Source organism: Perca fluviatilis, chromosome 9, assembly GCF_010015445.1.
Source record: "Perca fluviatilis chromosome 9, GENO_Pfluv_1.0, whole genome shotgun sequence".
NCBI lineage: Eukaryota > Metazoa > Chordata > Actinopteri > Perciformes > Percidae > Perca > Perca fluviatilis.
In genome coordinates, this window is record NC_053120.1 from 6,262,147 (window position 1) to 6,290,119 (window position 27,973).

General features: G+C 40.9%; 1 protein-coding gene across 1 annotated transcript; it reads left to right on the forward strand.

Annotated features, from left to right (window-relative positions):
* The first annotated feature begins 73 nt into the window (after positions 1-73).
* On the forward strand, positions 74-27,973 carry tut4 (terminal uridylyl transferase 4). The gene is given in 32 exon segments (XM_039811499.1): positions 74-220; positions 2,550-3,092; positions 3,189-3,331; positions 6,266-6,382; positions 6,815-6,992; positions 8,768-8,856; positions 8,961-9,012; positions 9,407-9,476; positions 10,052-10,178; positions 10,590-10,709; positions 13,140-13,322; positions 13,471-13,645; positions 13,745-14,241; positions 14,244-14,360; positions 15,935-16,085; positions 17,132-17,218; positions 18,016-18,119; positions 18,273-18,330; positions 18,425-18,528; positions 18,631-18,720; positions 19,854-19,967; positions 20,091-20,168; positions 20,355-20,532; positions 20,627-20,653; positions 20,840-20,898; positions 20,900-20,953; positions 21,070-21,185; positions 22,778-22,932; positions 23,071-23,168; positions 24,813-25,353; positions 27,240-27,410; positions 27,502-27,973. Coding segments are annotated over 31 exon segments (4,614 nt in total). The 5' UTR covers positions 74-220; positions 2,550-2,620; the 3' UTR covers positions 27,591-27,973.

Genomic DNA, 27,973 nt, shown 5'->3' on the forward strand with positions numbered 1-27,973 from the left:
AAATACAGTAAAAGAGTTCTCAAACGGTATTTGATCGCAGCACCTTTCACGCCCCTCTTCATCTCATCATTACTGGCGCTCCCACAATGCAGCGGGGTAACGTATTAACATGGCGTCAATGGTTGCTGTTTTGACCAGGGCCGTGGGATTTGAAAAATATTTAGTACAGTATCATGGAGACAGCTAAACAATAATTTGGAATCAACTTTAGAGCTCGAATGTAAGTTAATACGCGCTCTTCTGTGTTGTAATGGTTGAAGCCGTTGTTTTTAATGACTTGCTGCTGCTGTGTGGCAACTGGGTGCCAGTATTATTTATTTCCCGTTAGCTAGCTCAGCCGGACGACCGGGGGGCACAGCAGCTAACGTTAGTTAGCTAGCTAGCTTAACGGCAGGAAGTCAACGCGAAAGGGGGGACGGTTTTTTGGTTTTAAAGGGGGGCATTTTTTTTTTTTTTTTTTTTTAAAAAAAAAAACCATTTTTTTTTTAATGGTGAGCATTTCTTTTAGTCGATAATATCTGTGATGATGACCCAATCTGTTCGGTTCTGTATTGAAAGTTGAGCTAACATGAAGTCCCAGTGTTGTGTCGAAGTCTTGTTTTCCCATCAGTTTCGATTCCCCTGAACTAGCTACCTGGAACAAACGGTAGTTCATTCCCAATCAGTCATTGCTGCGGCGCCTAAACCAAAACCTAACTCTAGCTAACTAACGGTATTTCCCAAATAACACCGACTACGGAGGGGGGCGGTACGGAATACCAAGGGGCAACCGATTTTGACACAACATCGGCATCACTTGCTCTGTCTGTTCTGGCTCTGTACATGTGAACAGTGGTGGAAGAAGTATTTAGAACTCAGATCTTTTACATAAAGGTCCTATAACCTAATTAACGTTATGCCAATGTTCAGGTTCCTAGCCTACTCCATGTTTGGGGTTTTACTAGAACATGTTTACATGCCAAATTTTTTTTTCTCATACTGGCTGTCTGAATACACCTGTATTCACCCTCTGTCTGAAACGCTCTGTTTTAGCGCCTGTCTCTTTAAGCCCCCCTGCCGAAAAAAAGCCCAGTCTGTTCAGCGTTTCCTGGTCTTTCAACATTTGTGGGTCTCAGTCATTGCACCCGGGGAGGACTGTAATGCCACCGTAGCGGCACTTTCTAACTATAAAGTATAGTTTTGACATCACAACCGTGCTGAAGTCCTGACGGCTTGTTTAAAGGCACCGTTTCTGAATACGGGCAGTGTGCATTTCTCTGTGGATTGAGCATTTTGATATTTTCACAGTAATTATACAGCACCTTGACCTGCTTTATAATCAAAATAGACATGGGAATCTCACTTTTTACAAGATGGGACCTTTAAGTTAAAAGTAGCAATACCAGAGTGTAAAAATACTGTGTTACAAGTAAAAGTCCTGCATTCAAAATCTTTTTTAAAATTACAAACATTTTAGAATCAAAATATACTTAAAGTACCAACATTAAAGTGATACGCCACCGTTTGTTGAAATAGGGCTTATCACGGTCTCCCCTAGCTGTAGATAGGTGGACCAATGCATTTTTTGTGCATGCATTGTTTTAGTCCGGTGCAACACCGGCAGCGCCACCGCTACTTAGCTTAGCGTAGTGAATGGAATCCTATGTTGCCAGTTAGCATGTTGTGAGCAAAAGTGAGCCAACAAAAGACAAAAAAAACAACCTAATTACTTGCACTGAGACAAAAAATGCATTGGCCCACCTATCTACAGCTAGGAGAGACCGTGATAAGCCCTATTTCAACAAACTGTGGCATATTCCTTTAAAGTACTCATTATTAGGGTTGGGAATCACCAGAGGCCCCATTATACGAAAATATCACAATACCTATGTCACGATAGGATATTATTACGATATTTTGCGATATACTGCAATTTATTACACATTATCAGCTTCAAATTATGCCCCCAAAGGAAAACTTTGTCAACTTCTGTTTTATCTAAAAAGATTAATTTCTCTGTACACGCTGACAGACTGCAGCTGGTGCTGACCTTCCCCTGTACAGGCAACTGCGAGCATGAAAGAAAAAATAGGGAGAGGAAAAAGAAAGGCACCTGCGCGTACGAAACTTAGCAGCATGAGCACAGAGCATACACAACGTGCCCGCGAGTGTCTGCTTTGCAAGCGCTGGAGGGCAGGTTTACCAGCGAGAGCGTGTATGCCCTCCAGCGCTCACAGTATAGATTTTCGCAGGCGTGTGATGTTTGTTCTATACACGCAGGTGCCATTCTTTTCCCTCTCCCTGTGTTTTGTTTCACGCTCGCAGCTGCCTCTACAAGTCTCTTGTTGAATTGGCACGCAAAATGTAATATCTGCGCGTGTGAAATGATCGTGAGCATGTTTTATTGCGCACGTGAGATAGGACATAATCCTGACGCCATATAAATTTGTCACATACTAAAGTTCTGTACTTTAAAAAATATATGTAAGTTACATTCAAAGTTTGTCTGCACATATTTGGTCAGGTAGCTTCACCTAATATTGGTTTCTTCTCTTTTTTTTTTTACCTAGACTTTAGGTGGCCTGCCTCCCTGGTCATCCTCAGCGTGGTGTTGACTCCACCAGGGACAAGAGCGAGAGGGATGGAGGAGTCCAAAAGTCCAGTGAAATCAGTCAAACAGTCTCAACCCAGAGGAGCCAAACCTTTGTCCAGTGAGAAGTTAAGTAAAGGAGGAGAGGGCACCAAGTCTGCAGCCCGCAGCAAAGACAACCTCACTGCTGCAAAGGATGACCATAATATAGGCAGTCAGGGAAGCCGCGGGCCAGGCAAGACTTTCACAGACGTCCCCCAGGACAAGAGGAGAGGACGGTCCTCCAGGCTGACTAGACTGACTGGAAGAACAAGTTCTGGGGAGCGAGGGAAAGGAAAAGCAACAAGCTCACAACAGAAGCCGGTGGCACAGGCTCCTGACTCCAGGGTGTCTATTTCTCCAGACAACAGCCTCTCAGCAAACCGAGGGACCAGCTCTCGTGTAGTGCCCGGTACACCTGCGAAAGGCCCCACAGAGCCAGCCAAGAGCTCCACTGTAGCTCCTGCAAAGGAAAAGTCTCATGGTGGGTTTGCACCATGTTTTTTTTTTCCTGAGATGATTCTGTCTTCTTCACCAAATGTAGCTCTGGTAAACAGTGCTTTGTCTCTGTTGTTTGTAGGGGTGAAAGCTGCTGCATTGATGCATCAGTCCGTCAAAGAGGTGAGGCCCACTGTGGAGGAAGGGCCCCTGACAGAGCAACAGCTGGGCCTCCGACAGGCAGAGGAGCGCCTCTACAGAGACTACATCCACCGACTGCTGAAAGTAAGGAAACAATCCAGTCTCGCCTGACATACAATAAATGTAGGGCTCCGCTCATCTATATGCTGCATTATGGGTCTGCTACATCTGTAATAGATAGGTTGATAAATAGATCCATGGATAAACACATTCTTTGATCAAACATCATCTATTGTTCTTGTCCATTGACAAGATAGTTTTAAATGTGATCAGAATTCAACAATGGATGGAAGTCTACCTACTCTATGTATACTAAAACCACGGACCCTCATATTGTAAATTCATAGTTTCTGTGCTTTTTATTTTTATTTTTCGGCATTTCTGCCTTTATTGGACCCTAAAGCAGAGATATATGAAAGGGGAGGGAGAGGGGGGAAGACATGCAGGAAAACCGTTACAGGTCGGATTTGAACCATGGACCTTCTGCATCGAGGAATCAACCTCTCCACTCTACCAACTGAACTAAACAGCCAAGTTTCTGTGCTTTTTAATGAGGGTAAAGGAGTAGATGTAATTGTTTAAGAATTTTGAACGAGGTAATTTAACTTGTGGAAAAACTAAATCCGACACACATTGCTATTCCCAGCAGAGTATTTTTATATTTCATAAAACATGCCTGGAGGGGATTTTTTTAAACTTCCGTCGAGTTAATTGAGAGCGAAACAATATGTTCTCAGTGTTTCCTCTAGGATTTTTTTTAGCAGTGGGGGCAGATCTGTCGGAACCGAAAGTAAGCTATAGTATGAAACCATTCATAATGAAACTAATTGCATATTTGCCTCAGTGGCAAAGTTAGCAGCCTTGCTGTGCGTTTTCTTGGCTTTTGGAAAAATAACTCCAAGGCTCGGTTATAGGGGAATTCAGAAAGGGTGGCCCATTAATGCTGAGTAGCATATATGCTGCTAGTTGGTCCCCCTGTGGCCTGTTCCTTAACACTAGAACGGCCAGGATGGTCATTTTGACTGTTTTGAAATTTATATGTGTAATAACTTTGCTAAATAAAAAAATACAATCCTGCTGGTACCTGACATTTCCTAAAAGAGCCTGTATATTATTTTTTGGCTATATACATTACACGAAAGTCAAAGCAAATACAATCACTTTTACCTATTTTGGTCATACACTCGCGGTTTTGTTTTTAATCTTTTGCATGGTTGAAGATGCATCTTGGTTGCTTAGTAACTACCATAGTCTCTGTCAGAGAAACGTAACTCGCGGTCGCGAGTAACAAGTGTGGACATCACCGATGGAGTGAAGGCAAAGCCAGAGTCGGTAATGTAGGCTACTACGGCGTGGATGGACTCTCTTGACTCTCTGAATCAGAAGAAAAGCACCGGGCGCTCACTCTGTGAAAGGCGCGGTACACGTATGGCTGTTTACATGTTCATAAACTTTATACATCCTCGAACTGGCTGGAATCATTGCACACATCCTCTCCAAGAAGCGCACCAGTAGTAAAATTGTCCGGAGGAAGTTCATGCAGCAACTGGCAGAGGAGCTGAGAGCGGAGTTTATGGAGGAAAAAAGGGCAGAGGCACACGGTCCGAGCAGCGCTGCGCACCGCAGCAGACACCAAAACGGAGGCAGTGCAGGTTAGGTTAGGTTATAAATGTTCAAATAACATACTTTAATTGTTATTTGGCTGTGAATTATGTTGAATGAATTTCCCCCAATATGTTTCGGGACATGTATGAAATAATCACGGTTTCTACTATGCTATGATATCAAGGGCGTTGTAGTGAATTAACAGCCACGTGCTATTTAGCTAGCAGGTGAAGGTGAAACTAAAAATGTTCAAGAACTATAGACTAATACAGGCTTAAATGACCTGACAATATAAGTTAGGCTATACGACTTACAGTTCTCAAGGATGCACAAGTGCCATCTCAACCAGGTCCTCCGGACAGCCTGTCTCTTTTTTCTTTCTCCCTTTTCTCTGAGTGGCACTCAGCGTTGTGAAGCGCGTGTCCGCTCTATTCTCCGACTCTCTAACATTCACTGCTGATAGACGCATTTTTTTACATTTCTGTAACTGTGGCGGGAGAAATCTAACCGTGGCGGACCGCCACTTGCAAATCAACATAGAGGAAACACTGTGTTCTTGTTTTCCACTTTGTTTCTTGTATGAAGTTAACTATAAAGCTTAGCCCAAAACGGTGCTTAGTTAACATCAACTGCACACCAAAAAACAACAACTGAGATCTAATATGTTTTGGCGGAACAATAACTGCACACGAGCGGATCACTGATTAAGTTCTTGGTGTTTAGTTGATGAAGATTTCTCTGATTTCAGCTTCTTAAATGTGAATATGTTCTAGTTTCTTCTCTCCTTTGTGACAGTAAACTGAATATCTTTTTGAGTTTTGGACAAAACAAGACATTTGAGGACGTCATCTTAGGCTTTGGGAAACACTGATCCACATTTTTCACCATGCTTTGACATTTTTCTAGATCAAAAAACTAATTGATTAATCGGCTGATTAATCGACTATGAAAATAATCGTTAGTTGCAGCCCTAGTTGAGATAAACGAGTTATGTCTAAAATACTGACAGGTCCATTCTGTATGATGTGTTGAATGGTAATACTTATTTGGTAACTACCCAAATGAGAATATTTAGAGCCAAAGTTGTTGCACAGCTGTTTTGTGTAGAGACAAAATGAAAGGCTGATGCACTGAAGGAGACGTTGGGCTTATTTTGATAAATTCAAAATAATAATGCAAACCCATTCCTCCCATTTTTACCCTTTCACGTTTGCTCATGGAGTCCTGGTCAACCTGTGTTTTTCCTGTGCTACTGATTTTGCGTGTTTGTATCTCCACCTAGCATGAGCAGGTGGGATTAAAGAATGTGATTATGATCATGTAAAAATTACAAATCCCCAGATTTTCAACCGAAGAACTGCGAGAGAACCTGCATAAACCGATTTGCTTTTGCCTCTCTTCCTGTTTCCACAGCAGTCCCCTGAGTACCCAAACTATCAGTACTTATGCAAGCTGTGTTCTGTGCACATCGAGAACATTCAAGGAGCCCACAAACACATCAAGGAGAAGAGACACAAGAAGAACATAATGGTACGGGAACTTTAAGTCTGTATTGTCACTCATCCCAGCACTTGGGCATAAAGTATGTGCATGTGGGAAGACAGAGAAAAGGAGTGCTGCTTTTTGGGGGTGGTTGAAAAAAAGTCTAACTAGGTGCTCTTTGGTGCAATAGTATCAGAACAGCATGAAAAACCAAGGCACTCTTGTTGAAGAAAATATTAATAAGCCTTTTATTGATGCGGCTAATGCATAGGTAAAGGTAAGAAATACGCGTTGCCCCCTCTACACCCTGAAGAAGGCCTGTGTTCCCCAACCGTGTGCGTATTTTTTTACATTTTGCTATGCATTAGCCGCATCAATAAAGGATTTTTAATATTTTCTTCAACAAAAGGTGCCTTTGGTTTTTCATGCTGTTCTAAATGAAAGTATTTTGCATCCTCTGTTGTCTGTCTGTTGTATCAGGAGAAACAGGAGGAGAATGAGCTGCGTGCCCTGCCGCGCGCCTCCGCTGCCCAGCTGAGGGCCGTGGACGCGGCGGTCCTAGAAACAGCCAGGCAGCACGGCATCTCGGAGGAGGACTTTGAGGTTCGGAAGGCCGTGGTCATCAGGATGGAAGAGATCATAAAGAAGCACCTCTCAGGTTGTATGCTGTGATGCCACTCAGCCTTTTTTTTATTGTGTTCTTCTTCTTCAGAAATCCATGTTCCCATGCACAAAACCAACTTTGCACATAAGTCCAGTCCTATGCTAAACTTAAGTGTTATTTGTGTGCTAATTGTCCTGATGGTGGCGCTACAACAGCCATCTAAAATTCTAAACTTTAAAAATGTATAACAAATCAGCCGTACATGCTACAACGTCGCAACTTATGCCAAACTGTAACTGCTGTTACCTTGTAGCAAGTTTGAAGTCCATCACTCTACTTTTTGCAAAAACTGCAAAACTTCTTAAACTTATCTCCTCCCACATGTTTGTTTCAATCGACACCACATTTGGGCAACTTCATCTTCAGACTGTCCTTACCATTCAAATTTTTTATTTATCAAAAATTTAGCCCACAATGCATTAAAATGTTTGACTACATATAGTAGTGTAAACAAATACTGCAATTTCTTCCAAACTAAATCTTTGACGTTCATGGAAAAAATTTACAACATTGGAAGATCACTGTAGATTTGGTGTGCAAAATTTCAGAATTCATGTTTGAATTGTGTCCCCATCCAAGCATTGCAGTCAATGCGAAATAGAGTATCTTTAAACATCAGTTTGGCATTTAGTCATCTTTTTGAAAATAAATTACAGGCATCTCTATGTTGTCTTAACAAAGTACACAAATTCTCAGAATTTTCTAATTAGAAATTAATTTTTTTACAGCAGCTTCAAATTCTGCATTTTCACGCAAGCCTTTCCTGCGATGCCACTTGTGCCATCACCCAGATAATAGCTCCCTGAGATCAGAACCTGCCTACAGCCTCAATGGTTCCGAGTTCGAGCCCATGGTGTTGCAAGATGAGCATACACGTATCTAATCGGGCATTGTGCTGTGGACGACCCCCCTGCATATTTTAAATGTGTATCTGCATTAACACACCTGATTCGGTCCAGTTAAGGAAAGTCATGTTATAATAAAAATAATAAAATATAGCCCAAATGGCTCACTGAGATCAGCGTTTGCCTTTGGACCAGAAGATTGTGAGTTCAAAGCCCATTGGTCGCAATGCCACGTCTTATAGAAAATCAGCCATTGTCCTTTGGACACCTTCCTTGCAACTTTAAAATGCTCGACCCCGACCAGCAGCTATCATTTTTCTGTTTTTGTCAGTTGTGGAAGAAGTATTCAAATCCTTTACTTAAGTAAAAGTGCTAATACCACACTGTATAAAAATAGTCTGTTACAAGTAAAAGTGCTGCATTCAAAATGTTACTTAAGTATGTAAGTATCATCAGTAATATTGTACTTAAAGTATTTAAAGTACTCAGTGCAGAACAATCCTCACATTTTAGAAACTTAAAAACAATCAAAACCGTTCTGATAATCAACTAAGTGTTTAATGGTCTCATCATCTCAGCTGGACTTGTAGGCCGTTATATTGTTGGCTAGTTCAATTTATAATAAAACATATTTTATAAACTACATGTGTTTCGTGTGCAAAAATCTTAATTTGTTAAGTAACTAAAGCTGTCAGATTTATGTAGTGGAGTAAAAAATACAAGATTTCTCTCTGAAATGTAGCGGAGTAGAAGAAGAATGTGGGATGTACCTGAAATTTCTACTTAGGTACAGTACTTGAGTAAATGTACTTACTTACATTCCACCACTGTTTTTTATTTATTTATTTATTTATTTTTTAAAAGTGTTTCTGAGTGTTAAATATTCTGTATGTATTTTCCAATGTCTTGTCTTTGGTTTTCCAGCTTGTGCTCTCCGTCTCTATGGCTCATGTCTAACCCGATTTGCCTTCAAGAAGAGTGATATCAACATTGATGTCACCCACCCCTCCTCAGTAAGTCTGCTTCTGCTATTTTTATTTTTAATTTATTTACAAAAGACTAACTACACACGACATTCCTTATAGTTGACTTCCTCTCATTACCTTTGTCTGTTCAGATGACACAACCTGAGGTCTTGATTCAAGTCCTGGAAATCCTTAAGAAGAGCCGTAAGTTTAGTTTATTGTCCTATACACTAAAGTGCTCGGTGCATGTTCAATTTTCCATGAGTTGAGACATGATCAATTGTTACTAAGGTGCATAGACCTACTGATCCGGGTTTGTCTGGAATTATCAGGTGTATCTTGTAGGTTCATGTCTGTTCACGTTTTTCATTTTTCAAGAAGCACATTGCTCAGAAATTTCCTGATCTGCTTTGGTCTTGAATTTGAATAAAATGTTTCTCCTTGAGGACCTCATCCACGTCACGTGGTTTGGATTGTTACTGCTTCTTTGTGTGCGGTTCCACTTTTATGTAAAAGTCCTGCAATGAATTTGTGTTTGTGCAGCCCTCTTGAAGGTCATTCGCTGTTTTAGTTTTTTTGTTCTGTCTTTCTTCTCTAGCCGAATATTCTGAGGTTGAGTCCGATTTTCATGCCAAAGTTCCTGCTGTGTTCTGTCGGGACGTTAGCAAGTGAGTGCTACCTTAAATGCATCAATGCAGTTTGTTTTGCCGATTTTTTTTATATGTATATTATATTTGTTTACTCTTATTGATGTTCAAATTATTTGTCATACAGGTTTAGAAAGGGAGTTTAAGATAACAGTAGTGATAGTATAGGATGTAGTTTTCATATTTTTTTAAACATTTGTTTGTGACTTTACACGTATGACTAGAACAAGGAAATCTTTATACAAGTGCAACTTGGCACCTCAAGAGTCAGCTGCTTCAGAGGATCTTATTTCAGTGTCCTTATGTAACTGCACATTGTTACAGTTCAAATCATCTCCCCCTCTCCTGACATCTGAGGCATGCAGTTGCAGCACTAATTTAGAGCCTGTCATCAACTTTAGTGCCTCCCAAAAAAAAATCCCTCTAAAAAGAAACAGCAATTCCTCACTACCTCCAGTGTTTTACACGTTAAACACAACATATTCCATATGGTATCCCTCAATGAGCCCTTGCAGCAGGAGGTTCTGTTCAATATAAATGTAAGAATTTAATCCACCTTTTCTCTGTCGTCTTCCCTCGCCTCTGTTCCTGTGCAGCGGCCTGTTGTGTAAAGTGAGTGCTGGTAATGACGTTGCTTGTCTCACCACCAATCACCTGGCAGCCCTCTCTAAACTGGAACCCAGATTGGTCCCGCTGGTGCTGGCCTTTCGCTACTGGGCAAGGGTAAGGCTGACACTAAATCCTCAGCTGAAAGAAGAAACAATAAACAGCTTGTTTTTTCTGTGCACGTTGCTCCGCATACTGATATCCCTTTTGTAGTACAAAAGCATGTGTCTGTCAGCAGGTTTGTATTTTCAAAAATAGTTTTTACTTTTACTAATTAGTATGTTTATTAAATGACACACCCAATATACCAGTCCCACTGTCTAGAAAGTATATCCTGATATCCGACACGTTGGATTTTAAAGCAGACGGATCGCAATGCTCGTGTAATTTTTTTTCTTTTTAAAATTAAGCACCTCTATCTCTGCACAAACCAGCTATATTACTTCTAGGTCCAAAATGCCAAAAATACAAAATTTGGATTAAGGCCTAAGTGCAGATTAACAGAAAGCATTTTGTTTATCTCTGCAGCTGTGTCACATTGACTGCCAGGCTGAAGGTGGCATCCCCTCGTACTCCTTCGCCCTCATGGTCATCTTCTTCCTGCAGCAGAGGAAAGAGCCCATCCTCCCCGTCTACCTGGGCCGCTGGGTAGGTGAAGGTTTTCTGTTGTCTTAGTCTTGTCCACTTTCACTGGAAAAATGTCCAATCTCCGTTTAAACAAAATAGAAAAAAAATCGTTCAACCTTTTTCTTTCTTTTAAATCTCTTTTTGGGCATTATATGCTACAGTAGCGAGATGTCAACGGTTGGCCATGGAGAACAGACCTGTTTTGATCGAACTTGTTTTACGATGATCTCAATCATTATCATACATATAGCCTGTACACTTGAACCTGTAAAATCCCGTTTCCTTCCGACAAATACACACCTGAACCCTGGTACACAGACTCTGAATCTTCTTTCTAAAATATTCTTCTAAATAAGATACCCCAAAACTGCTTATTTTCATCTCCTATAACTAATGATTTGCCCATTTATCATATATCTGCTGTAGTAGTATACTTAATTTGTTTATACTTTATAACATTTTCCTCATAAATTAAAATTTTTTTAATTCTCAATTAACTCTATGGAAGTTTAAAAATCCCCTCCGCATGTTATTTGTCAGTGCTATCCTGACAAAAATCCTATCCTTCTCCAAAAAAGGCTGAAATTTAAAACTTATCACATCCTGATGTAAATCAGACAGTGTCTGCCCTTTTAATGGGAATTTAAGAGGATGAGTTGCATTCTTCGTCTGCATCTTGTGTCATGTTGTCATGAAAACGGCGCAGGTCTGTGTTGCAAAACACAGGTTGAACACAAAATGTTGATGTAATAAAAGTGTGGGTGTTATTGTGAGCAGGCCCATTTTTCTCAAGAAAAATGCATGGCTGAAAAATCCTCCTTTCATTTGCAAAATACTGAGGAAAACCGATTTGAAGGTGCTACAACCCATTAATTTGTTTAGCAACAGAGGACCTCCAGTCTATTTGTGCCATGAGGTGCTCACAGAGGGATGATCACAAATATAAGATGCTGTGTGGAAAGATGTAATTACACTTAACAAAGGTTTCCTGAAGTTGCATGTTAAAGATGCAGTAGGTAAGATTGTGAAGAGCCAGGACTTTGCTAACAAATTTGAACATCGACAACTTCTCAGTCCCTCCCCCCTTTCTGCTGCAGCCCAGAACGTCTCCTAAGCCCCGCCCACACAACGGAGTTTGACAGAACTGCCGGCCGGCATGTCAGACAACATGTTCAATAACTAAACACTAACACAACGTTAACTTTACTCACCAACAGTAAAACGATGCTAACTAGCAGGCTAGCGTTAGCCATTTCAGCATCACATCTGACCGACCACTGTGCTAACGTTACTATCATCCTCACCAACGTAGCTTTGTGAACTTTTGACTACTAATAACCAAGTGAAAGATAAATCATTCATGGTAATTATGTTACCGGTCGAGAAGAAATGTGGCTACATCTGCATCGTTCTTCAGATCTTTAAAATCCTGCAGCTCACGCCACCTCTGAAAAGCCACTCCAATATTCACCGGAGTTTGTGGAAACCTTTCTGCAGCTCGTGCGCGGGGAGGGGGGAGGGGAGAACGCTCTTATATGCGTGTACGTGCCTGAGCAGTGATTGACAGGCAGATAGACCCCCCCCTGTGGCCCTGATTGGAGAAAATCAACCGGGAGCGGTGGAATTTTGCCAATGGCACTACAGGCTGTAGGTGGGGGCAGAGGAGCTGTTTTTTATTTTACATAATTCATGTAGTTCTACTGGAACATAGGGTCAGTTTCAGCAAATATGACAGAAAGTTAGTTTTATAAGACTTACCTACTGCATCTTTAAAGGGTATCGGTACCAAGGTGAAAAACTGTGTTTTGCTGCTCTTTCTATTTAAAAGTTTTAAGCCTTCATTCCAAGCATTCCACAGCCAGAATCACTGCTTTGTGTCATTGGTATGTGCTCTTGAACCTGTAACCATACCCAAAAGTTACATCAACAGGTCCACATAGAAAGACCTTTGCTTAACGGTTATTTTTTTATTTGTCTGTATGGACAGCGTTTTATTTCCGGCATGGAAATTCCACCGGATGTTCCTCATTTCGGCTGGATGTCCGTCACCTTCCACTTTCTTAGTGTTGGCGTTCTAAACTGCGGTGGATTTATGAAGAATAATGGTTAACTGCTCCTCAGATCTCTGCAGGGTAAATCCAGACAGCTAGCTAGACTATCTGTCCAATCTGAGTTTTCTGTTGCACGACTAAAACTACTTTTGAACGTACACACGTTCCACCAAAACAAGTTCCTTCCCGAGGCTATTTTGCAGAGGCACCGTGGCTCTGCTCGGCACTTAGCGCCGCCCAGGACGATTGTGATTGGTTTAAAGAAATGCCAATAAACCAGAGCACGTTTTTTTTTTCCCATCCAGGAATGTTGTGTGGATTAGCCAGACCTTCCTCCGCAGCGTTGTGGAGGAAGATCTGGCAAATCAAGACTATGTTTGACTTAATTTTCCTCTTTCAGATCGAAGGCTTTGATGTGAAACGCGTGGACGAGTATCACCTAACTGGAATCGCTTTGGACATGTTTGTCCGGTGGGAGCGCAGACCTCCGACCTCCACGGAGAACCGAAACGAGGCCAGAGGAGAAGGCAGACCCAAACCAGAGCAGAAAAAGCCCGATGATACTCATTACTCAGAAGGCTTGGTGAGTCTCACTACAGCACACAGTCATATCGTAAGAGAACAGTTGACTGTGATTCCGATTTCCAGGCATATGTTTATGGAGGGCAGTGTTGATTTTCTTGCTTTGTCGGCCTGCTTTTAACTATCCCTCTGTCGCTGTCCTTTTAAAGACCCGCCTAACCTTGAACCTGGGTAAAGATGTGTCGCTGGGCCAGTTGTGGTTGGAGCTTTTACGTTTCTACACACTGGAGTTTGCTCTTGAAGACCACATCATCAGCATCCGCCTAAAGGAGCTCCTCTCTAGGGAAGGCAAGAACTGGCCTCGCCGCAGGCTGGCTATTGAAGGTGTGAGAGCCAACAATGTTGGGAAAACTCATCTTACAGTTCTAAAGAAATTTCCGAAATTCACTCTGTACGTCTTTTTTTCTTTTCTTCTTCTTTTAGATCCCTTTGCCCTGAAGCGAAATGTTGCACGCAGCTTGAACAGCCAAATGGTGTTTGAGTACATCCAGGAGCGCTTCCGTACGGCTTACAAATACTTTGCTTGCCCTCAGAGAAGGGGCACTGGGGGGCGCCGGAGAGGCAAGAAGGCAGAAAAGCAACGTGCAAAATTGAAAAAGGTCGACAAGAAGGAAGAAGACGACGGGACAGGTGAAGGAAGTCCGTGCGCTCCGAGGGGGCACCGGGGGTTTAAGGAGGACGAGGAGCCGGACAGCAAAGATGAAGATGGATCAGATTCGTTCAGAAAGAAGGATGAGAAGACTTTAGACGCCAGCCTCATGGACATGGTTCTCAATGAGGGCAACATACCTTCCTTTTCCCCCAACGGCCTGCTGGACAGTGACAAGGAGGGGGAAGAAGAAGAAGAAGAAGAAGAAGAAGAAGAGGAGGAGGAGGAGGAGGAGGATGATGATGATGATGAAGAAGAAGAGGAAGAGGAAGAAGAAGAAGAAGAAGAAGAAGAGAAGAAGTGGAAAGCAGTGTTTCAGATAAGGACGGACCAGTACCATCAGAGGATCTGCACTATGTGTTTGACAAGATGATTTTCACTGGTGGGAAGGTAATTATGATAAACATCATTCACCCTTTGTACACATGTTGTTTTTATAAAGTCAGTAGCATCAAATCAAGCATTGATTTACTCGAGATATTAATAATTGTAGTTTTAACAAAAATATAAAATTCTGCAATACTATTTAATAGGGGTGGTACGGTTCACAAAACCCACGGTTCGTATCACGGTTTTAGGGTCACGGTTTTCGGTTCTGTACGGTTCTTGTTATTTTTTCTTTTAATCTTTAACACTCTGTGTAACATCTCTGAGGAAAGCTAGGTGAGATTTTGATACAGCCAGAGGTAAGACATTGATGATTTCAACAAGCTTTTCATTTATTTGGCAAAAAAAGGAGAATGTGTATTGCCATCTACAGGAACTGAAGATTGAAATATTACAGAATATCAATTGAAATAACTTGCATTTATCAAACTGCCAACTTCAGTGTAGCTCTTACAAGAAAGTGTATCCTTTTAAAAGAAAAAGAGAGGAACTCTTAAAGCTCCATCTTTTGAATAAGTCAGAGTATGTTAAACATAAAAGCAGTTTACATTGTTAGTTAATTTCCTATCCTGGCCTGGGCTGGGACACACAGTCATACGGTTTGATAAAGTACTTATTGGACTTTAACTTATCATTGCACTTGCAATAACGAGCGTAGCTGTCAGGTCCTCCTATATACGTCTCATCTCCGTTTTCCTGCATCTACTGTTTGTGTGTGTGTGTGTGTGTGTGTGTGTGTGTGTGTGTGTGTGTGTGTGTGTGTGTGTGTGTTTTGTTTGTGTGTGCGCGCGTGTCAGTCACGGGGAGAACTGAGCAGCCCCGCCCGCTGCAGAGACCTGACAGGATTGAAACTGCAGCCGCTTCAGCGACTTTAGAGTGAAAAAAACATTACAGCGTACATTGATGTTAAAATGTATACAGGTTGGCAGGACGGTCTGAAATGTTTTGCACGGTCTTTCGCTGTACGTTTTGTTGGCAACTTGTCCACACCCCTTCTTTCGTGCGAAAGGGAAAGAGGTCACATACGGGCACGAGGCTACATTGCGCATGCGTCGAATCGTGCGGCACACACACGTTCCGAACCGAGACAAGCGGACCGAACGGTTCGGATGTTTTTTCATGAACCGTACCGCCCCTACTATTTAATATAGCTCCTGAACTGTTTGTGATAGAGAGCTAATTTGAAAAAAAGAAGACATTTTTTTTACCTTTCAAGCTTTCCCACTTTTACCGCTGCAGTGTAGAAGAAGCATAATCTCACCTGTCAGCATTGATGGGTTCAGGTCACTTGGGTGAGATGTTTACATTTAGGGAGGGTCTTTATTGGTTGATTGACACACGTGGACTTAGTCCATGCATTGGCTTCAGTGGTTGTTGGAGAGCATACTGCAACCCTTAAGACCTTTTTATTTATAAGCTGTGCAACATGGGACATTGCCCCACACAAATGTTTGGTCACAGGATGTTCTGTAACTAATGCAGGATGGCTGCAACAATTTGGAATTCATGCTATTTTATACTTGCGATTACTCTGTGTTATTGAAGGCTGTCATGTGTAATCGGCCGTTTCATTCCAGCCTCCAACGGTTGTGTGCAGCATCTGCAAGCGAGATGGTCACTTGAAGGACGAGTGTCCTGAAGACTTCAAGAAGATTGAGCTGAAGCCTCTGCCTCCGATGAACGACCGCTTCAGAGATATCCTTGATGGGCTCTGCAGATTGTGCTACTGTATGTAGTCAATAGTGCACTTTCTTTCACTTAAATCTTTTTTGGATTGGTTGCCCTTAATGTACATACAAAATAGACTTTTATATACATGAGGCAGGTGAATTTAACGGTTTATACAAACAATACAAATATATATAAATTTGAAGGTACAGTGGATTTTTTTGATAATTGCATTGAGGTATCACACTAAGTGAAGAGTTGGCATGAAATACTTTAAAAAAAAAATACAGATTTTGTGCGTTATGGTGATACCATTAAAAAGTAAACTGGTGCCCGGTTAGCTCAGTTGGTAGAGCAGGCACACATATATAGAGGTTTATTCCTCGATGCAGAAGGTCCAGGGTTCAAGTCCGACCTGTGACGGCTTCCTTCATGTCTTCCCCCTATCTCTCTCCCCTTTCATGTCTGAGCTGTCCTATCATTAAATCATAAAAAAGTAAACTGCATTACATTTACTCCCAACTATAATATGAATAGGAAATAATTTTGTAGGTTTACACTTATCCACTCCTAGTAAACCTGCTTTATATTAGTGGATCAGTATTAGACAATCAATGTTCTATGATTGCAGGGCTGCAACCAGTCTAGCACAGCGCCTTATCAGTGCTGGAGAAGTGTCTGGCTACACCTCTTATCTATTCTTGGACATGGGGGAAAAAAGTTATGGCTTGTTTGTATTTCTTTAAACCAATTACAACCGTCCTGGGCAGAGCGGATGCAGCAACAGTTCCCTTGCAAAATCGCTAGCGGAGATGGCTGAAGAGGCCTGATGTCCCAGGCTTTATCCCAGCAATGTACATCCGTAATGCCAGACTAGGCTCCAACTAGTCATAGTTTTTATTTATCCACATTAAAAATGTCTTGTTTTGTCTGACCAATGTTAAAAACAAACACATATAATTGAGAACAATAAAAGCAGCACATTCTCACATGAAGCTGAACACTGGAAGCAGTAAATGATTACGGATTGATTTTATTTTTTGATTGGCCTGGACGATTAATTACCGCAACTGTGTGTGATTGGATTTCTGTTCTGCTGTTTGTAGTTGAATTGTCACCTACACATGCTGAGCAGCAGAAGAGGGAGCAGATCCTCTGCAGCCTGGAGAGGTTCATAAGGAAGGAGTACAACGGTGAGCATTAAGCGTGAACTACTACGGACAACAAGTTCTCAAGTATTGACAGGAGCCTTTATGTATGTTCTTCCACTGAAGAGAGAACCAGGCCTTTTTTCTAATGTCCGCTATTTATTTATTGACTTATTTAATTGGCAAGCCTTCTGTTTACTCTCTTTCTGTTCTGTTAAGTTGTTGCTGTTGACGCAAAATGCTTTGCCTTTTCATGTTAAAAGCCACCCAGCAGTTCATGAGACATAATGTCCTCGCTGGAAGGCCTTTATTGTGAAACCTTTTTGGGAATTGTTGCATTTATTTTTAACAGCAGCTGAACACCACAAGAGTTCAGTAAAGTAGAATTGATCAGAATGAATAAATCAGATGGTAAGAACAATTTCTGCTTTTTTTTTGTGGCATCGTTGGGCAAAGAATTCATGATAATCTCTTAGCATATTGTAATTCAAGTGGTCTGACAGAAAACTAGACTTCTGCACTTCCTCTGGGCTCTATTTTGAGGTTTTGATAAATCTAGCCTGTGATTGGAGACTTTGGTCAATCACTCCAGAAAGCGAGAGAGCGTTCCTATTGGCTATTCTGCACATGCAACAGAGAGAGGAGAGGGAGAGCTACAGGAAGATCAAATTCTGAGTTTTCTTTTTTTTTTTGCATTCTACCGACTGCAGCTTTACATAGATTTGAAACAGACTGGCTACTATTTGAGAAACTACTTTTTTATATGAGACTGTCTGATGATACAGAATGTGTGTTTTCCATTTGGATGGAAATTAGAATCCCTTCTGTGTCTGGATCCACAGATAAAGCTCAGCTCTGCTTGTTTGGCTCTTCCAAGAATGGCTTCGGCTTCCGAGACAGTGACCTTGACATCTGCATGACTCTGGAGGGCCATGAGACTGCAGAGGTAGTCAGACTAAAAAAAAAACCACACACACACACACATACACACACACACACACACACACGTTTAATGCAACTCACGCTTCTTCAGCGGGGTTAGAGATGTGACCCTCATATTCTTCCACTGTTACATGTAAGTTGTGATCTGTCTGAACAGAGGCTGAACTGCAAAGAGATCATTGAAGGCCTTGCAAAAGTGCTAAAGAAGCATACAGGTGAGTTAATGATCTCTGTATAACTCAGTGATATTTCAATGTGTCAAGGACTGAATCTGACTGGTTGGGATCTCCCATTTTCCGAACATCACAGGTTTGAGGAACATCTTGCCTATCACAACAGCTAAAGTGCCTATTGTGAAGTTTGAACACAGACAGAGTGGTTTAGAGGGAGATATTAGCCTTTATAACACGCTGGTGAGTGAACCAAGACCTTCCTTCGGTGTTATACAAAGTGCTTAGACATGCCTTTTTATTAAAAGTGCTGTATAAATTAATTTGGACGGGTCATCCCTGTAGGCTCAACACAACACCAGAATGCTGGCTACGTATGCAGCCCTGGATCCACGCGTGCAATTTCTGGGATACACGATGAAGGTCTTTGCTAAGGTATGGGAAAGTTGACGAACTGATAACAGTAACCCTTTGCTGATTGCGTTTGGACGGTCCAGTTTGCAGTCCTCTGTTCTAGTTCTTCCTTCAAGGGGTTTGTTAGAAGCTCGTCTGTCCGAAATTAATTGACTTTCAAGAGCGCTGCCTGGAAATATCCAATAACAATAATAATTTTAAACTTATTACTAAATGCATGTGTAAAGTTCTTGTTAACTAAACGAGTGGTTTATACTAAATGCGTGTGCACCATTAATACTCAATTGTTTAGCTCGTAGCTTTACGAGATGTGCATTGGTGTGTGTGTGTGTGTGTCGATCTCTTTAAGGGTGTGTGTGTGTGTGTGTGTGTGTGTGTGTGTGTGTGTGTGTGTGTGTGTGTGTGTGTGTGTGTGTGTGTGTGAGAGAGTGACTGTGATTAGCTTGGGAGGGAGTAGCAACTCTAGAGTCATAGTAGGGCTGTGCAATTAATCGAAATTTAATCGTGATTATGATTTTGGCTCCCAATGATCACAAAAACAGAATAATCGAGAAAAACAATTATTTAGGTCATTACATTTTGCAAGTAAACTCTTATTTTCTGTGTGTGTTCTGAAATGAAAAAAATAAAGTTTAAATAGGAAAAGTATTAACGCAAATTTCACAGTTGTGTTTTTTTTTACTGTTGATTTATTAAACTTTTACCACTGTTTTTTTTAAGTTCAATAATTGCAACATCTTTCCAGAACTCAACGACTAATCGTGTTAAATTATCGTGATTTCAATATTGACCGAAATAATCGTGATTATATTTTTTTCCATAATCGAGCAGCCCTAAGTCACAGTGAGAGAAACAAAGTGTCTCCCCTGTTCTTTCTGACCACGGTCAGAACCAAGTTAACCCTCTCCTTGATTTCACGTTGTTTATGGAGGAAATGAGTCGGGGAATGCAACGTTACCAAGCCACGGCCGAGCGACGTGCGTCACCTTAACGTGTAGTGTATTTTTTGAGGTGCCTGTCAGGCTACGGCGTAGGGTCCGTATCTCCATGTACCTACTTGCGTAGCCACGGCGTCAATCCAACATGGAAGCGTAAATCGGCCTTTAGCAGGAAATATATTGTTTTGTGTAACTCACGTCTCTCTGTGCTCTCAGCGCTGCGACATTGGGGATGCGTCCAGAGGAAGCCTCTCATCGTATGCTTACATCCTCATGGTGCTTTACTTCCTGCAGCAGAGGCAGCCGCCAGTCATTCCCGTCCTGCAGGAGGTACCAGTCTCTCATTAATGGCCATGGCCTTTTAAAACTCAAAAGAAATGAAATCCACCTGGAAGTTGAAGTGCTTAGCTGCTTAGCTTTGAATGAAATGAGCTATGTCTGTATGTCTTTTAGATCTTTGATGGGAACACTGTCCCCCAGCGGATGGTAGATGGCTGGAATGCTTTCTTTTGTGATGATCTTGATGATCTGGTGAGTTTAATATAAAAAAAAAAAAAAGGACTTAACTTACATTCTTCAGGGTCTCCTAAACTAGGGATGGAATTGCATCATTTGGCATTATCCGACTGTAGTCCAAATCTGCTGTTGCTCCTCTCACACGTTCTGCTATTTCAGCATTCAATAGATGTTATATGTAAGTGTGTTTCTTCTGCACAGCGTCGGCTTCTCTCAGAGCTGCAGCCGAACACCGAGTCGGTGGGAGAGCTGTGGTTGGGACTCCTGCGCTTCTACACGGAAGAATTTGACTTCAAAGAGCACGTCATCAGCATCCGCCAAAGGAAACGCCTCACCACCTTTGAGAAACAGTGGACCAGTAAATGCATCGCTATTGAAGGTGCTCGCTGCGTATCCGTTCCGTCTTTAACTGCTCCTTAACGTTACACAACGGGATCTTCCTTTCTACTCACTCATCTGTTCTTTCTCCTCAGATCCCTTTGATCTGAATCATAATTTTTGTTTTTGTGTTTTTTTTTTAATATTTTTTTTTTTTTTTTTTTTTTTTTTTTTAAAAAAAAAAAAAAAAAAAAAAATTTTTTTTTTTTTTTTTTTTTTTTTTTTTTTTTTTTTTTTTTATATTTTTTTTTTTTTTTTTTTTTTTTTTTTTTTTTTTTTTTTTTTTTTTTTTTTTTTTTAAAAAAAAGATTTTTTTTTTTTTTTTTTTTTTTTTGTAAAAAATTTTATTATAAAGGCTTTTATAAATGGGAAGATTGTTGTTTGATTGGACTCCGTTCTACCCCATCCCAGGCACTGAAGTGGTACGTCCCTTTTGACTCTCGTGAATTGAAAAGGTTACAAATATGAATGCTGCCTGCTCTGCGTCTTGAGGAACCTTTCTAAGCTATCTGCTGTTTCCGTTTGTGTTCTGCTGCAGGACTACTTCTTTGACTCGAAGGTGTTGACCGACGGCGAGTTGGCGCCCAACGACAGGTGCTGCCGGATCTGCGGGAAGATCGGGCATTACATGAAGGACTGTCCAAAGAGACGCAGGTTGTCCCCCGTTTGTTCATGGAACTGTTTCTCTTGCGCCGGTAGAATACCGAGAAAAAATTAAAGAAACTACTGAGAAGTAATATGTTATGAGTTCATATAATTTCTATTAAAAAAACCCATTATTATACACTGTTTTTTAAAGCATCACTGACCAGAGTTCTGCTGTTTCATACACTAAACATATTAGGGAGCAATACAATTTTGATGTAGCCATAAAAATGAGAAGGTAAAAGTGTGTTACATTTTGATGTGCAGAAATATATGTAATGTTTAGATGGATGGCTCCTGACCAAAGAGTAAGCTCAATAAGTGTCATTACCAAAGAGTTACTTAAGAAAAAGTACCTTTTATTTATCTGTATTTAAAGTGTACCGCACTGTTGTAGCTTTCCAGTTAGGTTTTCAAGTCTAAGAGGTTTTTGGTGGATTTTCTAACGATAGAGATTGTCATTTCCATCATACAGTAGCTGTGAAGTGAAGTTAGTGATGAAGAAAACAAGTTATTAGTTGATTTTCCTTTCTTCTTTTTCATATAAAATAATTAGGCTTTTATACTCAATTGCATAATATAAAATGTGCTATTTATTTTTAGGTTCATACATTTTTATACATTAACGCCAGCTCAAATTAACTTCTGTGACTTTTTATTTGAGCTGTTAGGATTATAACTTCCAACAAACAGCAACACAACGACCCAAAAATAGAGACAGAGGGATACGGAAAGAGAAATACACCATTTCACAACTATCAAAGACGACAGTGGAGAGACCCCTCAGGCGTAAGCGTCACGTATAGCAGCATATAGCGCTTTTATATTGGCACACATGTTATCCGATCTGTCCGGCCACACTGGGCGCATAGCGTCCGCGTATGCCCGCGAGCTGCAGCGATAGTTTCTGCGTCTCCTCTATTTTTACTGGACCACAGTGCAGCTGGATTTATTTATTTTTTTACAAAAATGAAACACCTAGGTTCACGGTGATTTAGGTTCTTGACTTCTCACAGCGATCAGGCACACGGAGAGAGACACACGCACGCTACACGCCGCGAGGAGTAGGATCGCTTTGTGACGTAGAAATATGCGTCTGGTGTGTAAGGCCAGGCTCACAAGATCAGGCTCGTATCTACGCTACGCGACACTTGAGCCTGCGGTGTGTTCCCGGTGTTAATCTGTGATTGAGAAGAAAAGACTTCAGAAAGGAGTAGAGCAGCACCAGCAGGAGAGATTTGCTTTTTCCTGAAGCTCCAACTGACTAACGTAGGTTAAGTTAGGCTAACATACTGTAGTAATGTTAAGCTGTTTGTAAAGGTACACTTTGTTTTTCAACTTTTGGCTAAATCTTTATTGCAAGATTAATACTGACAGATTTTTACTGAAGGCATTATTATGTAACTTTAAAAAAAGTCTTCGGTTGTATAAGAATATTGTTAACCTCTTTATCATTTCGGGGGAAAAAAAGAAGGGTTACTGTATGTATAGGAGAGTGAGAACCATTCTTATTTTCCTCATTAATGCATTTGTACTGAATGTGTGTTTTATACAACCCTTCTTGTCGTGTCCTGAACTTTTTTCCCATTTTCTTCTGCCAGGATGAAGAAGAAGGAAAACGACAAAGACGAGGACGTTAAAGAGGAGGATCGGGAGCCGAAGGACAGACGTTGTTTCCAGTGTGGGGACATGGGTCACGTACGGAGGGACTGTCCTGAGTACCGCCACCTCAAACAGAGGACCGCCGGAGCACCAGGTATCCACAAAATCTGTCTCCCAGAGTGTCGACAACCACACACCATATTTATTTATGATATTTACATATATAGAAATAATTTAGAGGGGCTTTGTAAATTGGAGATTGATGAAATTGCTTATATGTCTTCTTCCCCAGCTCCTCACATGGTACGAACTATGGTGAGCTCCCAGTCCATCCCCATTCCCCAGACCGCTACAGACTGTCCCGGACGGACCAGACAGCCCTCTGAATGTGTGAGTACAACAGACATTACACTGGGGTTAGTCTATATCCACAATGTTAACTTTCCGGGAAAGTTCAGGTACCGCTGGAAAATTCCGCCCGATGTCCGTCACCTTCCGCTTTCTTTTCTGTGTTGGCGTTCTAACCTCCGGTGGATTTGTGAGGACTATGGTTAACTGCTCCTCAGATCTCTGCAGGGTAAATCCAGACAGCTAGCTAGACTATCTGTCCAATCTGAGTTTTCTGACTAAAATGACCTTTAAACGTACACATGTTCCACCAAAACAAGTTCCTTCCCCAGAGGCACCGTGGCTCTGTCTGCCGCTTAGCGCCGTCCAAGACGACTGCAAGAAATGGCAATAAGCAGGATTTATACATTTTGAAAAAAGAAAAGTTATGGAATTTGAAAAATGCAAATTCCAGGCCTGGAAAGGTTTTGGAAAAGTCATGGAATTTTTTTTTAACACAGCATAATAATATATCATTATTAAATGTATTTTCACGTCGTCTTAACCTCAACATTCTATTCAGGGAGCGATATTATGAATCTCACTATGAACCACATGAATTATCATTCATTTTATAGTTAAACCTCTGAGGGTAAACTTTAACACAGATTAGTATTCTTATTGTATAATGTCGACTGACATTTTCAGGAACACATAGTCATGGAAATTTGCCAAAAAGTCATGGAAAAGTATTGGTTAAAATGCGTATGAATCCTGAATAAACCAGAGCATGTTTTTCTCCTATCCCAAAATGCTGTGGGGACTAGCCAGACCCTCCTCCGCAGCGCTGCAAAGGAAGGTCTGGCTATGTGAGCTTACACTGGGGTCGGTTCACCCTAATACAAAGGAAGTGAATAGAATTTATTTGTTGGGCACCTAAAAGTTAAAGGTTACATTGAAAAATGCAAGACCGTTAGTTGAGTTGTATTTCTCTTTTATTGTGAATGTGATTTTTTTAAAATTTTTAAAAAAAATTTATTTGTGAAAAGTGCTATATAAATAAACTGATGACAGTGATTATAATATAATAAAGTGATTGACAGTGTGCAGAATGTTTGGTTTCTTTAGTCCACACTTCTTTTTTTCCCTTTATTTGCAAATCACTTAACAACAGTCATCCTTAGGTAGACTAGACACTTTTATGGAATGATCCATCTTTTCAGATTTTTAACAATGTAATTATAGAACACAACATAACAAAGGAAGGGTGTTTTGTTTGAGGAAATATACATTTTCCACTTCTTGCAAATTTCCTCACATTTCATTTTTTGAAGATTTCATAGATTATATCACACCAGCCCTCTACAGATCGGGTGTCTGGCTTAAGCCATTTCTTTGTTATTGTTTTTTTTTTTTTTTTTTTTAGCAGCAACTCATAAGTATTTTGTTTTTAATATTTTTTCATTTTGAATGTGGGAGCCCAAAAAAGGAGTTTATCCCTAAATTAGACTGTTCATTACTGCTAGCTGGAAATGTGGGCAACTAAAATCAAAACTAATTTGGGTGAACTGGCCCTTGTTAAAATCCTGTTGATGCTGCAAAACTTTTCATGAAATACAATTTTCAGAGTTGAATGAATTATTTGAATATATAAATAAAAGTGACTTTGATCTGAATTCTACCACTTTTCTTTCTTCTTCTCAACAGTCCGACAGTCGGCAGACTCCGCCCTACTCCCCGCAGCCTGCAGCTGTCCCTCAGAGTTCCTCCCAGTCCTCCAGTTCCCCTCAGCCCTCCCACATTAAGACCAGCTCCGCGGGTCCCCCAAAGCAACCAGTTCACCCCCAGGTCCCCCTGTCTCTCTTCAGCTTCCCTCCAGGCCAGTACCACCCAGGGGCGCTCACCGCACTGGGGCTTCTTCCATCTCACCAGTCCCAGGGGCAGCCTCACCACCCGGTCCACATCCCTTCCACCTCCTGGCCCATACACGGACCAGTCCTCACTACGTCCTCTCCCAACGCCCCCTCCCCGCCCGGCCTGAAATTTGCCCTGCGTTCGGCGTCGGGGAACGGGAGTCCCACAGGCTCAGGGGGCAGCCCCAGCCCCATGAACCTGAACGACCCCAGCATCATCTTCGCCCAGCCGGCGGGGAGACAGATGGGCATCGGGCCGGGTCGGGAAGGACACTGGCACAACCACTTGGCACAACCTGGGTCACTCATGGGCAATGGCACCGTGGTCAAGTCAGGTATTCACTGGGTGAACTTTGGTGGCACCGTCTGTGTGTGATTCTGTCTTCCTGTCGTTTAATTAGACTATGAAATGATTTTGGTCTCAGACTCTATCACATTCACTGTGATCTAGGTCAGGCCCCAAATCAAGTCATACACACAGTTTAGAGAGTTTTGTTTAATCTTTCCTTAGAAATTAAGAAGTATTCAAGGGTTCCCACAGGTTCTTAAAATATTAAAGATGTCTTAAATTGAATATTCTAAAAAGAAGGCCTTAAAAGTATTACATTTTGTTAACGTGTCCTTTTGTAGGACAAATGAATGCCGTAACATCATAATAAATTTATTTTTAATTTCATAGCATAAGAGCTCTAAATGCAACAAATATTGTATTCATTCATTTTATGTTATTACAGTACAAACACAAATAACAAAAACATTTTTTTTTATAAATTCCAATTCAGTTACTTGGTAAATACTTATTTTCTCTGGCTTAAAATCCACACAGCTTTTTCCATTGCAAAGTCATAAAGTTGGCATTGAATTTAATCCTGAGTGGTATTAAAAAGGTCTTAAAAAGTCTTACATTTAAGTTGGAGAATCCTGGGGGTACCCTGCATTACATACCATCATCTGCAGTCATCCCGATCTCATAGTCAATCTCAAGATTTAAAGGTGCTCCAAATAATGATATTTGGACATCTGCAATGGCATGCAAACTACATCTGAGAAAGATGGTGTTAATTGGAGCGAAAGCTTCAGAACACCAACTAAATTGACCTCGTAGCGATGGTTGTTTTTTCAACTGTAGTTACATACGTTGATCTTGTTTACTGTTGTAAAACAGATTGGACATGACAGCCCTGATGCATTTTTGGAGAATGTGAAGGGCAAATGATCAACTTAAAACAGGTGTTGTTATTTAAATTGAATAAAACATGATCATTTTAGACAGTAAAGGGTTAAATAAAGTAAGATGCATTGTGATGTTTGGTCACGGTTCATCACATCACTGGTGAAGGGACACTGGTTGGTTTACACAAACTTAGGGTCGGGCATCGTTTTGATTTAAACAATTGGGATTCTTCCTTTCGATTCCGGTTCTTATCGATTCTCGATTCCAATTACTTGAGGGCTGGAGTTGAAACGGGTCTCATGCTTATTTCACAGATAAGAGGAAACTTATTTTGAATCAATGATTATTTTCAATGGTTTTACTTGGAGCTGGGCGATATGAAGAAAATCAAATATCCCGATATTTTCGACCAAATACCTCTATCAATATTGTGGCAATATTGTAGGGTTGACAATTGGTGCTTTCACAAAATATGCACACAATGAGATTTTTGATAAATAATCATCAGTTGTGTTATAATAACTATGTGGGTAAAGGCAAATAATAGAACAGCTTGAACAGTCTGGTGTGTTTGGAAAATTACATCACTTTACTGTAATGCAGCCTTTAAAACCATGAAAAGACTAAACTTGTGTCATATCAGGATATTACGATATCCAAAATTTAAGACGATATCTAGCCTCGTATATCGATATAGCATCAATATATTGCCCAGCCCTATTTTTACCTGACTTTCTCAACAGCCATGCTTCACAGTGCCGCTTACGGTGATCCTGCAACACAACAAGCGCCTGGAAGTACGGCGGCCGCTACGGAAACCATAAAGTTGCGTGTGTTAAATTTGGAACGATGATCGGATTCGAAAAACTAATTTTCCAAACTATTCCATAGGAATGGTTATTTTTTAGATGATTCCAAGTTGGAACCGGTTCACGATGCCCCATCCTTCACAAACTGCGATATGACCTTTTTATTATTAGATTTTATTGAACTTTGCCTCTCCTTCTTTTGCGAGTTATTGAGTGTGCTTTGATCTCGTCTCTACAGAGTCAGGCCACCCGGCCCAGTTTGTAGGCATGAGCCAAGGCTCGCGGTTATGGGAGCACAATAAAACCCCACAGTACGCCCTGTCTCCATCCTGGCCCTACCGGATGCCCCAGAACTTCATCCAGCAAGGCAACGGTCGCTACCAGCCTGGCAAACCCTTCGTGGGCCCAGGTCAGACATGATAAACATTTTCTTCTTCTTTTTATTGCTGCGGAGAAAGTTCGTTTGCACTGACCTTGACTTTTTTTGCTTCTTTCATTAGGGTCTGTGGTGCATCCGAATCCAAACTTCCCACTGGTCCCCCACGTCCGACATCAAGTCAATCTAAATTTCATCCAACAGAAGAAGTGAACCTGCATCTCTTTTAATTAGATCTATGGTCAGTAACCTAACACAGCAAAATTATGTACTCTTTGCATCATTTGATCACAAGGATTTTTTAAAAATGAATTTGTTTCTCATGTTTGTACAGTTTTTATGTTTTTATTTCCTGTCTCATTACATTGATTTGTGATACAAATGTCAAATATTTTAATACCCCCATTTTTGAGGGGGTCCAAAAAAGTGTTTTTATTTCATGTGTAAAGTAAGGAAAAATATAAACCTTTATTTTTATTAGCTGTATTCATACTTTGCTTGCCACAAGATGAAGGCTTTGAATAGACGTTTTAAAAACAATCTAACATGTCACCCTAAGTATGTAGTGCCAAAAAAACAGGGTTAGCAAGAAAAAA